Source organism: Pseudopodoces humilis, chromosome 2, assembly GCF_049639895.1.
Source record: "Pseudopodoces humilis isolate 2021_Gansu_Grassland_sample_001 chromosome 2, ASM4963989v1, whole genome shotgun sequence".
Classification (NCBI taxonomy): Eukaryota; Metazoa; Chordata; class Aves; order Passeriformes; family Paridae; genus Pseudopodoces; species Pseudopodoces humilis.
In genome coordinates, this window is record NC_142201.1 from 80,071,754 (window position 1) to 80,086,989 (window position 15,236).

General features: G+C 41.1%; 1 protein-coding gene across 3 annotated transcripts in view; it reads left to right on the forward strand.

Moving 5' to 3' along the window:
• Nucleotides 1-2,617: 2,617 nt before the first annotated feature.
• Nucleotides 2,618-15,236, forward strand: part of GRM5 (glutamate metabotropic receptor 5) — a 241,385-nt gene continuing 228,766 nt past the window's right edge. For all 3 annotated transcript variants that reach the window (XM_005516179.2, XM_088051622.1, XM_088051623.1), the window contains exons 1-2: nt 2,618-2,942; nt 10,560-11,440. In XM_005516179.2, the coding sequence (XP_005516236.1) occupies nt 10,762-11,440 (679 nt within the window). In that variant the 5' untranslated portion in view covers nt 2,618-2,942; nt 10,560-10,761. The remainder of the gene's footprint in view (nt 2,943-10,559; nt 11,441-15,236) is intronic.

The window sequence follows — 15,236 nt, forward strand, 5'->3', positions numbered from 1 at the left end:
CTCCTCTGTGCCCAGGCTCCTGACCTTCTAGCCACTTCACAGGGCATGGTCAATGAGAAAGACAGTGTCTGAGAGAAGCATGGGTCGAGGGAGGAAGAGGAAAGATGCTCCTTACCTATCAGCCCACCAGGGCAGTGACAGGAATGGTAACTAGAGGGTTCTCCCCTGTCATGTAACCCATCTTGATCCCTTCAAGATCCAGCACAGAAGCTCTTGGAACTGCATTGAAGAAATAAAGAGTTACAATCAAACACACTCACAGTGCCCTCTGCTTAAGGCCTGGCCTTTTCCAGGGCTTCTGTGCCTGAAGGAGCCAGGAGAGCTGGGAAGGGTGTGAAGCAGGTGCCAGCTTATGGGCTCTGAGCCAGGCCCTGGCTGGAACCGAAGGCTGATGTGAAGGAGAAAGAGACCATACTTCACACCTGGTAAGGACATGTAGGATATTTACCCTTCACAATCTGGGATGAAAAAAGTAGTCAAACTGGTAATCTGATGGAAGAGAGACAGCAATAAGGGGATGACAGAGCATTAGGAGCACAGATGGAGTCATAGTAAGACTTTTCCTCTATGCTCTAACAACTTTATCAAAGTTAACTCGGAAGGGGGCAGGAGTGTGAGGAGGACATGGTGCAGGTTGGCTGTGGCGATGCAGTTGCACTGGGGGAGACACATCATGTAGCTACTGGGATTTGGGTCATTCAGCAGCTGCTTAAAAAAAAATAAAAAGAGATAATATTTTAAGCAGCAACCCAAAGAGAGGAGAACCAGCAGGGAGTGTCAGCTGTGGAGCAGTGGCAGAGAAAGGCTTTTAATTCTTGAAAATGGATGCATGAGCTAATCCTTCCCTGCAAATACAGCCCGGTAAATGGTCAGCAGCCTTTTAAATGCCAGATCAGCTCTTACTCAAATGCCATTTTGCTTTATTAATTTTTTTATTAATTTATTTTACTTTATTTATTTGTTTATTTGCTAAGAATTGCTTTGAATAAAGAGATGATCTCTGGCATCGTGTTGTGATGGCTCCTTGGTGCTCCCCGTTGCAGTAGTAGTGCAGGGATGCGTTGAGTTTGTCAGGGCTCAGGCTACCTCGGACCCTTCCCACCCACCCACGCCTAGCCACAAGCCCCCTCCCCGCGCTCAGAGCCGCCGTGCCCGGCCCTGCGCCCACCCCGGGCGGAGGAGAGGAGCGGTCGGGGCCGTGCGGGATGGCTGGGTGTGAATGGAAGTAGAAGCCGGGTGCGTGGGGCTGAGCCATGAAACGGGAGAGAGAGGGAGAGGATTTGGGAAAATGCAGGGATACCGGAGGAGAAGGTAAAGCTTCGCTAGCTTCCGAAGGGAAGGGTTAACCGAGGAAAGGTAGTTGTGCTCTGCGGGCAGCAGGTAGTTAGCAGGTGAGAGTGTTGCTGTGGGATTTGTGGGAGGGCGGGGAAGCGGAAGGGCTCGGAGGGTATCGAGCTTGTGGGCAGAATGTAGGCAAATAAAAAGCCTGTCCGTAGGTCTGCAGATACAGTCCAGGGAGGCTGGCTGAGGAAGCAAGGGGCTGGCAGGGAACCGCAGAGCCTCGGGGTCCAGAGAGCCCGATGGGATGCCAGAGGGGAGAGAGCCCGGCAGGAAAGGGTGGCTGCAGGTAACACCTGCCGTGAGGAGAGGGGGGCAGCCCGGGGGTACAGAGGCAGGGGCACAGCCCGCCCGCGGAGCTAGCAGCTCGGGTCGCCCTTGGCAGGGGGCATCGCTCCTCATCTTGCCGTGACCAGTGCTGTCACCCTGCAGGCGAGGGAAGGGGCGAGGGCTGAAGAGGACAGCCCGTCCTTCAGTGGCAAACAGTCCCTCCTTTTTGCTTGATATTTCTGTCTGTGTGTGCGCATTTTTGTGTAGAGGGCTGGTCGCTGCTCTTGCATCCCCCTCTCTCCCTTTGCCAGGGAGCAGCAGGCAGAGCCCAGGCTGGCATGCTGCTTGGTTTCCTGGAGGGATCTGTGCCACTTGGTGGCACTAAAAAGTTGCGCTTAAGCCCGATACTCGCCCATACAAAAAGCCCCCTCACTCCCCAGCCCGGTGCGGCAGCGGAGTGCCCGGGCACCCGGCGCCGCGACCTCGGCGGACAGCAAGCGTCGGAGGGGCAGCTCGTCAAAGGTCGCCGGGACAGCAGGGGTAAAGTCTTCCCCGCACCCCGTTTTAAACGGCTTTTTTTTTTTTTTTTTTCTTTTTTTTTTCTTTTTTTATCCCTCCTTTGGATGATGCCGAACCGATTCTGAAACGATTGCCGCTTTCTCAGTTGCCGGAGCGCAGTGGCAGAGAGAGGTGTCGGTTTGTAAGGGGACTTTACAACCTTCAGAGCATCTGGAGAGATTTCCTCACAGGGCAGAAGGCAGGGTTAGCTCACTACTAACATAGAGAGACTGCTACTGTGCAAATGTGAGGGAGGGCGGAGGTGCTTAAGCAGGTGGGTCAGGCTGCAGCAAGTATTTAGGAAGACCAAGGCTCCTAAATGGAGGTGGCAGAGCAAAGACCCATCTGTTGTTTCATCGTTTGTTTGTTTATTCCTCCTCCTCCTCATGCCTTCCCCCTCCCTTAAATCCAGGAACCGTTCACGCCTCTTGCAAATGAGATTTGAGCGATGCTGAGAGAACAGCGTGTTGCATGGCGTGTATGTGCATGCATTCGCGGGGGTAGGATACTCAGCCCTCAGCATTTGCCTGTGAGCAGAAGAAAATAGGATGTACCTATAACTGGAGGAGTGACAATGCTATCCGAGTGGGGCTCACCTGCTGGTGATATTTGCAGAGGCATTTGAGGATTATTCAGCTCCAGAAGGTCCGTGTGAGGAGTGCTATCTCTGCCGGGGCTGAAAATAGGAGGTGCCTGCCCCTACCTGTCTTAATTATTGCCACCAAAAGGACCATTTTGCCACGCTGTGGGAAGAAGCGCTTGCTGCCACTGACAAGGTAATGCTGAGGGTTGGGAGAGGGTATTTATGTGCCCTGGATTGTGGACAGAAACCTTGTGGATGAAGGAGGGACTCTTCCCCCCCACCCCCCCACCCCCCCTTCCCTCCTTTCTTTTGCTCTGTACCCTGGTTGATGGAGGACTAGCACAACTCCTGGGGGACCACAAAGACAACTGGTGGGGTACCTCTCTAGGGGCTGCAGGGGCATCGCGGGGTCAAGGGTGCTGGAGGGAAGCTGGCACTGATCCCTTCCTGGGAGCATGGTATGTGTGGGGCTGCAGGGGCTGGGGGTACTGGCATACCCGGGCTTGGTGATGTGTGTGATATAGTCCCTCTGCTCACAAGGGGCGGTTTGTCTTGCTAGGAAGGTATAATGGAAACGGGAATGTATTTGTTTTCCAGAGACAGCCAGGATTAGCTCAGCCATAGACTTTCCTGTGTGACCTTGGGACAAATCACTTGGCTCTGCTCGGCGAGTCCCGTCTGTTACTTATTTAATAATCAAAGCTAATCTCCCCACGTGCAAAAATGATTCATTATGGGACTGAGGGGGACAGAGATAGCACTAGGCGAGCAGGGGGACAGAGACATAAGCACCAGTGTAGATGCACACATGCACGTCTGTATGCACAGCCACTTAGTTGTGGCAGCACAGGTAGCTATGCTGGGAGTTAACCTCGACCAGGAATTTTTTTCTAAGACCCAGATCTACGAATTTATTTGTAAAAATGCTATCCTGCTTGCCAAATGTGACCACCGTGGCAATTTTTACCACCGGTTGATTTCTAGGTTGTTTTATTTTTGTCTTCCCCTTCCGCAGACCTGCCCTGCAAGCGCCAGCGGCGGGCGGTGCTCAGCACCAGGGACAGCTCCTCGCTGCCCGCTCCCCTCCGCGCCGCTGCTCGCAGGCAGCGCTGTCCCGCACCCCGGGGCTCCGCCACCCCGCCAGCCCCACTAACATTCCATCTCTTCCCTGAGAAAGCAATTTCCGGTGGTGGGGAGGGGGTGACTGGGTGCAGGGAGAGCCAGGACGTTTCTTTCTCCTAGTCTTGAAGACAAAGTAGGGGATCTTCTCAAAAGTGGCAGAGAATCATATTGAAAACACACCACTCTAAATCCTGAAAGGGAAAGATGTATAGAGGAGTTAACTGCCAGGCTCTTTAAATTCCCTATGATTTGTTTTTTCTAATTACCATATTCCAAAACATTTCTATCGCATGCTAATCTTCAGTGAATTCTCAAATACTTTGACTACATTTTAATATTTATGTTACATGATCATAGCATTGATCATTATTTCAAATATTCAAAGAGTCTTTTTTGGGTCCCTGTATGGATTTACTGTCATTTTATCTTCCTACATAGTTCTGATATTGCTGGCATATTTGTAGTACTGGCATCCCACCATAACCACTCTTGTTGCAAATTGCTGGAAAATGTTTTCTGAAACTGCTATTGCCTTTTCTTAATCACCTCCTCCATCCCATACAGTTTTATTAATTAATAAAATGTCTAGGATTACAGATGAAAACACACCCTGCATCACATGGTATAACTGGGTTTTGGTAACAGCAGCAGTACGCAATATATTTGGCAAAATTACAGAGATCTTTGCAAGTTTCTCTGGGAAGTTAAGCACCTACATATTAAAGCCAAAATTGTTTCATCAACCTGAAAGCATGTGTGGGCATAACATGGGGAAGAACTTCCAGGGATGGCTAAGCATCTTGTTGATAATTAAAGCATTTTTGTTTATTAGCTATGAAGCAATGAGATCAGCACTTCAGTCTGTCACTTCTGGTGGACATTCTTACCAAATGGAGAAAATTCTCCCTTGCTGCTTAGCTTTTTTGTATTTCTAAGTGGAATTATAGAAAACTGCTTCATAGTCCCTCCTTTTGTACAAAGCTGTTTTTGTTTTTTTTTTTTTTGTCAAAGAACTTTATCCAATGTCCACTGGAATTCGCAGAGTTGATAATGTAATGAACAATGTTTGCTTGATGTTGTGTTTTTAGTTTGCTTTGTTTTATTTGTGGACAGAAAAAATAAACTATAGTAGAAATCTCAGAACAGGGTGCTCATATTTCATGATTTTCAAATGATGCACCATTTGAGTGCATCAGGTTTTGTGTGACCAAAGTGCATTACCTCTGAGGAATGGGTAGTGGAGACCTCCTCCTGCAAAATGAGCCTCCCCAGAACATTGGGAGATAGCTTTCCAGAACAGCTTGGATCCAATGCTTGGAGTTTGCAATGCCATAGCAGAACTCGGCAAAGCTTAGCATCCTGAGTGCACTTTCTTCTAACATTGGTCCAAATCAAGATGAGCTGAGAGGTTTCTTTCTTTATGTAACTGTTTTATAAGGCTGTTCCATATTTTGCTACTGTAAGATCTTCACTGCGAGATAAGTGACATGACTGACTCTTAACCAGTAATTCAGTTGCTGCTTGCTATGTTTTTGTCTTCTCTGATGAGAAAACAGAGGTCAATTCATTGGGATACACTGATTTGATTCATATCAACATATATTGTCTCATTTCTAATGGATTTAAATTTACTGTGGTATGTATTATAAATGAATACCTGGAAAGCATTTAATCAGCAGGTACAATGGCTTTAAGTTATACAAACATAACATATAAGTAAATTTTCTCACTACAAATGAATAGATTTTAAGAACCTTAGTTTTTGTGATTTTTCTGATCCTGAAAATCCTTTAAGGAGAACCTTAAACTTTAGATAAATGTTTACAGATATTTGACCAATAGTAAGTATTCTTCTTCTGAGAAGCACAGAACATATTCCCAAGTGCTTTCCTGGATTGGGCCATGAGTTCTATTACAGCACTGTTCTTTGAATAAGTAATCTGATGGGTTTTTTTAAATGATTTAAATCTGCCTGAAAATTCAGAAACTATGAACGAGCTTGCTGTAAACTTACAAAAGTGTAACAAAGAGGAAACCTGAAAGGAAGCATTGTTACTTCTCTGTTTTTAATTTCTTCTTGGTTTTTTTTTTTTTACCCATGATACAGATTAGAATAAATAAAACAATCTCCCTCAGCTGATTTGGTGTTTTTCATGTTAGAAACCACCGTGCCAAGTGGGTTCAGATTGCAAAGCACAGGTGCTCCGCTGCGGGGTCACTAGTGGGCGCTGCTATAATAATGTAAGCCCCTATGGAAAGAGAATCACCCCGCAGCTTTAAACACAAGTTACACCTGCGGGAGCAGAAGCCCTTAACAACAGTCAGATGCATCCCATGTTCAAACTCTCAGCCACAAATACAGTGGAAAATAATCTCTTCGCGAACTGCTGCTCACAGTCTGATTTTTGATCAAGTTTTTTAATTAATGCCCTTAGATATTAGTGTACTTTTTGGTTTTTTTTGGTCTATACAGATTGCAAGTGCAGATGGACATGCATGTAAGATAGGTCTAATTTTGAAAGATTTATGTATTTTTAATAATGAAAGATTTGTGTGTTGTTTCATGGAATATTACAGATGCTCATTTTCTACTCGGTTAAACCTCAACATGAAGTAGCTGGAACTCTGCCTTAAGGGAACAGCTGAGAACTTCTTCTGACAGCGCCTGGCATGAAGTTTATATTGCCAGGGAGAACAGAGGTCACAGGGACATGTTGAGTGCTTCATCAGATCTGTGTCTTCAGTCATCTGGGTAGTATGTAAATTTTGTCTAGGGCTAGACTGAACAAAGGGCAGATAGGCAGTGTTATTTTTCTGTCCTACTTCTTCTGCAATTCCTCCAAGCCTGAAGCTAGTGCAGCAGAAGACTGAGACCAAAGTGTCCTCTACTGTTAAAGCATGTGACTTCAGGATAAGTTTATAGTTAGATCCATAACTGAAATAAGCAAGGAACATTGACACGCCAGTAATTAAGTACCTGATTCCATTTTGCTTATGTTTCAGTCAATTTGGTCTAAGTCCACTAATGATGAAGAAACTGAAAAGTGTGAAAAATAAATTTGACCCTAATTCCTGTGCATGTTGTCCATCAATGAAAACAAAACAGATAAATTATTAATTGGGAAACAATTCCCATTACTTTGTGCATGCACTCAGAAGTTCACTGTCTTTGAAACTGCCGATACCTCTGTTCTCAATTTGAGGGCTATACCATGTCAAATTCCCTTTAGGATTATCTCTAACACATTAAACAAGAGTTATATTTAAGCTTATGAAATTTTACTTAATTTTGTTTTAGTACTTATCCTGCTTGTAATAATAAGCTGCCTGTAGTAAGAGAGAATTGTAATCAAAACGTGGAGGGACTTGTATGTGATTCTTTTGGGAGAGAAGCGCAGTGAAATTGTATATTTGAATAGTTCCCTTGGCCATCTTCTCTTCAGGAAGACATTCTCCAGGAAATATAATTAGTGTGCTTAGTCTATCAGCTCTCTTCTCAGCCATTTTGCCTGAAACAGGATTTGTTACGTGATTAGTCTCAGGATATCTTCTCATGGCATGGTGAGCTGTGCCCATCAGAAGGATGACAGGCAATAAACACCAATTGAAACACAGGAAATTCTATTTAAATACATACAAAAAAGTCTTTTCTACTCTGTAGTCAAACTGGTTTGCCCAAAAATGTTGTGGTTTCTCCATCCTCAGAGATATTAAGAACCTGACTGGACATGAGGCTAAGAAATCTGTTTCAGTTGAACTTACAGTAAGCAGAGACCAGACCAGATAACTTTCCACCTCAATCATTCTGGTCTTAAGTTTATGAGTGCAAGACCAGAGAACCAGATCTTTATTACGCAATACAAATATTAGTCAATATATTAGTCAATAGAAATTCCAAGTTGCTTCATTGTGTTATGAAAAGCCTCAGAAAATATTGATTTCAGGTGCTTTGGATGTGAATCCTAAGCCAGATACTATAAAACGGAAGCAGTGTGCTCAGTGTAATTAGGAACTTTTTAAGTCCCAAGTAAATTGACCTTAGCTTTAATACAGTGAAGACTGTTCATTAATTGTGGAGCAACTACAGCCTGCATCTGGCCCCTTCTTTTCCCTTGAATGCCATGGAGGGGAAAGATTTTATTGCTTTCAGAAATACGAATCCCCCAGCTATGACATATCCTAGTATTGTGGAACCAGAAATATGAAGGAGATCTTCAACATTGTCTGATTCTTTACCCTGTAATTTTATACTGATAGACACAACTATAAGCAGAGGAGAGCAAACAGCTGTTCTTTGGAGGGAAAAAGATAAAAATGGCCTTCCTTCCCTCTCTCATATATCCTGTATGGAAATTTTTAATCCATAGACACAAGACCAAAGCATTTGGTGAATGTGTGTTGCAGAATTAAAACGGTAGATTGTATGGTTTTTTGTACCATGAGCTCACCCCAAGCCCTTGAACTCTCTCTATTTGTACATCTGCAGATTCACAGGCAGGTAGGTTACAAAAAGGCATCTTGTTGTATATCCAGTTACAGTCTGCAGCAGAGCTGGCACTTTTCTAGATATACTTGGGTTCTGGATATATAGCCTTAATCTGAGAAGTTCAGAAAAATAAGCATCCATGGTTTTAAATAACAGAGTACTATTTCTGCTCAAATGTTAGTAAGTTAATAAATAATTAATTATTTTTAAAGTCATAATACAGTCAATTAATTAAAGATACAGGAATTTAACAGCTGTGATCTTGTACAAGGATATCCCCTGTCGTTCATCCTTTTGACTGTTTGCAAATTATATGGTACCAGTTTCAGAGGTACAAATGATGGAACAAATAATTGCAAGACATAAGCAATAGTGATAGTCTGTAATTAGGGACTAATTAACCTGAACTGAACTGCTGTTATTCCGCAGTGGTAAAGGGTTACAGTATTGACAAGCCAACTCTTCACAGAACAGATACACCCAAACCTTCTTGAAGTGCTTTACGGTTGTCTGAACCTTATTTGATTATTAGCACTTTGTATCACTAAAAATAATATTACATGAACTTATTAATGTTGCAATTAATATATTTTATGTTTTTTCTTTTTAAGGATTTGCATTTTATTTGGGAATACTCACTCAAACTCACTCACTCCTCTGTGAAAATAATTTTTAATTTATACTTCTAGGTAAAACAATAGAGAAAGCCTAGCATCAAGCAGAAGAATGTTTTTATATTGGTGTGTTTCATCTTCAGAATCAGGAAGATAGTTTCACTGTGTCACTATACTGAATGACTTAGTTGTGAGGAGTAAATTCAAGAATAAAATCCTGTGAGATTTTCAACTCGAAGAAACAGAGGTAGATCTTCTATTGCGATGGTTTCTTTCACTTTACAATGTCTAGGTGCTGTAAAAGTCATTGTTAATGAATTAGAAGTGATTGGTGGCGTCTAAAATGTATGAAATTTTTAATTTTTTTTATTGTATAAAAAGATTGATGTAATAAAACTGAGACTGGGGTCTTCCCCAGAACTTTGCAGTTGTTTTGTTAAAAATAAAACTGGGCATATTGGTTCACTTAGTAGCTCAGCATTTTAGATTTAAAAGTGCACTTACCTTTCTGTACTATCAAAGGCAGGTGAGGAATAATAGATGGTATTTAATATGCTTAGGGATCAAGACTTGGCAAACAACTTTAAGCACTATATTTTAAATTGGAAGCATTCTGCTGCAAATCCACTGCCAGGTGCAGGACATTTTCAAGTACGTTTTCTACTTCCACGAGTTAACCACAGCCCAGGATGTGAACTATCTGCTGATTTATTTATTTATTTATCCTTCAGCAACAGTAAAGATGAGTGAAGATTGCATTGCAGTCTATACATAAATGTAGCTGATCAAATATTTTGGGCATTAGTTCATCTGTACAGTCTTTGTGTTGACTTCTTGATATCAGCGCAGTCTGTAAGGTTGTGTACAGCATTACGATTCTTCAAAGTGCTTTTTGATGATTTTTGAAGTAAGACTACAAAAAGGTGAAAATAATTTCATGGCTTGTCTGTTTTAGAATTATTGTTCCTTTGCTTAAAACAAATATAAATATTAGTAACAAAATCAGTTTTCTTAATCTCATTTAAAAGCCAATTTGTTTCATGCTGGATTTTGCAAAGTAAAAACAGATTTATACATTCTGCATTCCTTAGAATTACAGCTTTGTGTGTCAACAGCAGTTTCCTAGTGTTGGAATGGATAATAGAGTGTAGTCCAGGATGCATTACTGTGGCATTTGTACATTAGAGATAAAGAAAGCGTCTGAAATTAAAGGGAGTTGTTTTCAAAGACACGCATTAGAAGTGGCAACACACCTTTCTTCTATAGAATTAAATACTTGCCAGACTTTTGTGCTTTTGAAAACATTTCCCCAAAGAATTTTTAAGCATGGTTGTCAAAAAGAAAGAAGTTAATTTATACCAGTAGAAGTACAAGCCTAAGATTATGAAACACTCAAGTGAGATAAAGTTTTCCAGCTTGAAAATGATGAAAGTAAGCATACACAGTAGACAATGTATTACAAGCATTGATTGCTGTAGAAATAGGTGTAATTCTAGAAAATATTATAAGATATAGTATCTTACTATATAAGATTACATATATTGCTAACAATTTTAAAGATCTTTCTCTTATTTATTAATTTTTGAAGGGTATGAGGATTATGACCTCATGTGCAGCTCTGCATAGATGTCCACTTGGAGCTGACGGTGACTCCTTAGAGAACAGACGCCAACTCCTGGTTAACAATCAGTATAGTGCTCCTTCTATCCAGAAGATTTGATAACTGCTTTTCACCAGCTCTCCAACTTTTTTTCCATCATGTTGTCTCTACCAGCCTAAAATTTCCTAAAATGGTCCTTCTGCTGCTCCTTGCAATCCTGCTGTTGAAGGAAGATGTCTGTGGGAACTTTGGGCTTTTTGTTTCAGCACAGGCAAATGAGAGAAGAGTGGTTGCACACATGCCTGGTGATATTATCATTGGAGCTCTATTCTCTGTCCATCATCAACCAACTGTTGACAAAGTTCATGAGAGGAAATGTGGAGAGGTAAGAGAGCAGTATGGGATTCAGAGAGTGGAGGCAATGCTACATACCCTTGACAGAATTAATTTGGACCCCACACTGTTGCCAAATATAACATTAGGATGTGAAATAAGGGACTCCTGCTGGCATTCTGCTGTGGCTTTGGAGCAGAGCATTGAGTTTATAAGGGACTCTCTGATTTCTTCTGAAGAAGAGGAAGGGATGGTGCGATGTGTGGATGGATCATCATCGTCTTTCCGCTCCAAGAAACCCATTGTTGGTGTCATTGGGCCTGGCTCCAGCTCCGTTGCTATCCAGGTCCAGAACTTGTTGCAGCTTTTCAATATACCTCAGATTGCTTATTCTGCCACAAGCATGGACCTAAGTGACAAAACTCTGTTCAAGTATTTTATGAGAGTGGTGCCATCTGATGCACAGCAAGCAAAGGCGATGGTGGACATTGTCAAACGCTATAACTGGACCTATGTTTCTGCTGTACACACTGAAGGTAAGAGGCTGCTTGTTACCATATAAAAATGCCTTTGAAATACTCTGATGTGGTCTAATTGATGGATGATGACAATTTGATGTTGCTAGATTTTTTCCAGTTAGCTGTCAACAGTATAGACATTTACTTAATAGTAACTTTACGTTCTCTGTGGCTCTGAAGTAGCATCATGTTGTCAATGGCTGAAAACTAATTTTGAAATACAGGATGGTGTGTGTTCTAGGGCCACTCATTGGTAAAAGTGTTTGATCTGGAGTCTCCTAAATGACCTTAATTTAATTTAATTGACACTTATTTATTTTTCTTTATCTACTAATCAGTGTATTTATTTAGAATAATAATTATGACTATTTTAGAATCAATGGGTAGTGAAAAAGCATCTGGTCTTCATAGTGCAGATAAGAGCTAAATCATCATCTGAAACTGTAGCTGAGTCAGAATGTATTTCTGCTTAATATCTGAGCCACAGAGGCACAGGTACTAGAAAACATGCAAATCTGGGTAATATTTGAATGCAAGTTGTCCCGGCTCCTTGAGATGAGAAATCTTTCCATCCTTTTTACAGTACTCCATGTAGTATTGCTCCACTTCTTCCTCTGACTCCGGCCATTGGTTTTGGGAGAGAACAAGGGAAGTTTCCTTGAATTTCCTCACACATTCATGGTCCATCAGGTGTCCAGAAAATCAGAACTGTGTGCTAAATTGTTTTCCTCTTTTTATCTATTTGACATAGAGCTTAAGCCTTTTATCCAGTGTTCAGAAGGGTATGTGATTAAAGGAAAATTATGGAAAAGTACACTTGATTTCATTATTACTCATGCTGATAGAATTGATTTCCTGTTAGAAGTGACTAGAAATTCATACTGTCTTAAGAGCAAATTTCATCAGCCCCTGCTCAATGACACTACTATTTAAGGAGTTTTATGGCAGTAAGTTCTGTGATGAGTTTTAGGACCTCACCTTGTTGCTTCTGTTCAAATAGACAGATGCTGAATGGCAGGCTCAGAATACAATCTGAGAATGAAAAATGTAAAGAGATTGAGTAGTGGTGGTGACGTTGCTGAACAGTGGCAGATGCTGATGGCTTTATTACAACCAATAGAGAGCAGATTGCCCTTCCCACACACTGAGTATGCTTCTCTGGCAGGCTTTATACTAATCAAAGCCCCTTCTGAGGAGAAGCTGGTCCAATGGTATAATGTCAAAATCTTTTTCCTCCTAAAGATATGCAGAGAACTTATTCTGCAGTATTAAAAAACCCAAAAATTTAGAACTTGAATGATTGTCACAACCATGTTTCCATTATGATAGTGAGAGCTGATAAATATCTGAAGCCTCTTTGGTATGGGGATGCATGAATACATTAACAGCTCAATCTAAAACTTCAGTGTTCAAAATCATGTACAAATCACTGTACATGACATCGTGTAGTGAGGGTATTCTGTAACAGCTGATGCCTTTGGCATGATTAGGTGTGCAGCCTTTTCTTCACAGATACGTATGTATAACACCATGGTCAAAAACAATGCTACTAACAATAGCATAAGGTTTTATATCTTGGCTACTTTTGATGATTCATCTAGTTTTTGCAGTGAGCAACTTTTATGCTTTCTATTGAGATGGGATATTTTTATATTCATTGTGGGAATAGTCATGCTTATATCAAGGTCTGATTCTTCACAGAGTGAAAATATGTACTTTTACCACTTTCTGTGGACACTCTGGAGCAGAGGGTAGCACACAGCACATTAACCTTATGGCAGAGGAACTTTTTGTACTATGCACTGGAAAGAAGGGAATAGGGACACAAGGGCTGGAGTGGGACATAGATGCTATGGGCAAGATGAGAAGTAAATGAGAGAAGAGCTGAATGTGAAGAAGGAGAAAAACAAAATAATATATGTAGTATGACAGGTGCCTGCTTCTGCCATTATTAAAGTGGATATGGTAGGTGGAACATTGTTAAAATCTGAGGCCTCATTCACAGCATATTTACAGCAATATAATTTTGGACTTCAGTGAAAGAACATCAAACTTGGGTGAACCTTATGATCCTATTATCTAGTTGCATAGCCTGGTAAGCATGATGAATAGGCTCTCCAGGTAACTAACATCAAAAGTTTTATTACAATAGAACAGATGGTATTTATGATGGAATAGAAAAATACTACCTGATCAAGGTACTTCTTTGAAATGTGACAATGTCTGATGCCCGGGGCACTTTCCAAAGATCATGGCACGTGTTATCCTTTGCATTGTTGTTTTTTTAAATAACCTTTAGAAAACCCTACACATGAATGCTAAAGAAAAGGAATTGAGTAAATAAGCAAAAGAGAGATTTATTTATTTATTTATTTATGTTGTAATTATTTTTCATTTTACTATAGTATCTTGCAACTTATTATAAATATGCCATTCATCTCAGTGTCCTACATTCACAGGTATTATTTCAAACAGAAAAAAAAAAAAAAGTTAAATCCTGCTCCTTGGAATTTTTGTCGAGGTAGGATCTTGTCCACCCATAGAAGGTAGTATTTCTTTTCATGCTTACGGTAGTTCTGGCCAGTTATGTTCATCTTTAGCTAATTTTCATTTACTAATTTGTTTATTAACCAGACTCTTCTGATCTTTATGATCATATTGTGATCATTGGCTTCTGTGAATGATTTCCATGGAGAGGGAGGGCCTTCTCCTCCAAAGCTGGATGGGGAGTAAAAAAGAGGCACGAAGAGTCTGTTAGTTTCATTCCTTTGGTAGTTCCATCAGCAGATAAATTTATAGGTCTCTTTTTTGTCTAGCATAAGAAAAGCCTGGCATACATCAATAGTTTCATAATAAAAAGCTTCTTTTTTGACTCTTTCCTTATGCATTTACTAATTATCTTTTCTGCCGTGGATGAATGTTTTGGGAGGCTGATCTGAAGTTGTGTTGTTAAACGCTTACTTAAGACTTCCAGATTTAGCATTCACAAAAAATATTGAGAGATTCTTGTAAGATTTGCTCCTTTGACATTTAGCATTACAAATTAAACTAGCTGATTCCTCCAGGTTTACTAGTGACTTCTAAAAGTAATTTTTTTCCTTAAAATGCGAAGGAAGCTACACTGCTGTCAGTGTAGCTCTTGTAATTTTAAGGAGGAATGTTCTTCAATCCCTTCAATAGAAAATGTGAAAATTAATGACATTTCTCATAAAAACCCAGTCATCTTCACTTTCTGTAGTGTATTTTACATAGGCCAATCAGAAATCTTTGCAAGTCTTAGTCCTGGGCTGTAACTTTGTCTTGCTTGGCTCTGTCAGGAATCATAACCATAATTATCTTCCACCACTCTCCAACTCTTCATTGAATTGAATCATTTGTGGGGCTCTACTCTGAACCAATCTGGCTTTAAAATAAAACCTTTTCATGCACAATGAGGGCTGTTTTTCAAAAAGTCTTGTCAGTTTTGAGGTTCAGTCCACATTGTGGCCCCATGAACAGACAAGTTAGCAGTGCATGGCAGGGAGCTAGGAGTGAGCAGGAATGAGGGAAAATGGGATGTGAAAATCCTTGTACTAAAGACATATCACTCAAAGCCTGAAGCAATTGCCTTCAAACTTATGGATTACTACAACAGGCATGCAAGGGTGATCTGGAGTTCCTACTGATCCAGCTCCTTCAGTTAATGTTACAGAGGGTTTTTTTCCACCTCTTTGGTAGGAGCATAGCTTAAACAAACTTTCCTTAAAATTAAATGAACATTCACTTCTTAAACCAACTTCATAGACAGACAGCAGGTCAATAATGCAACCGAGAG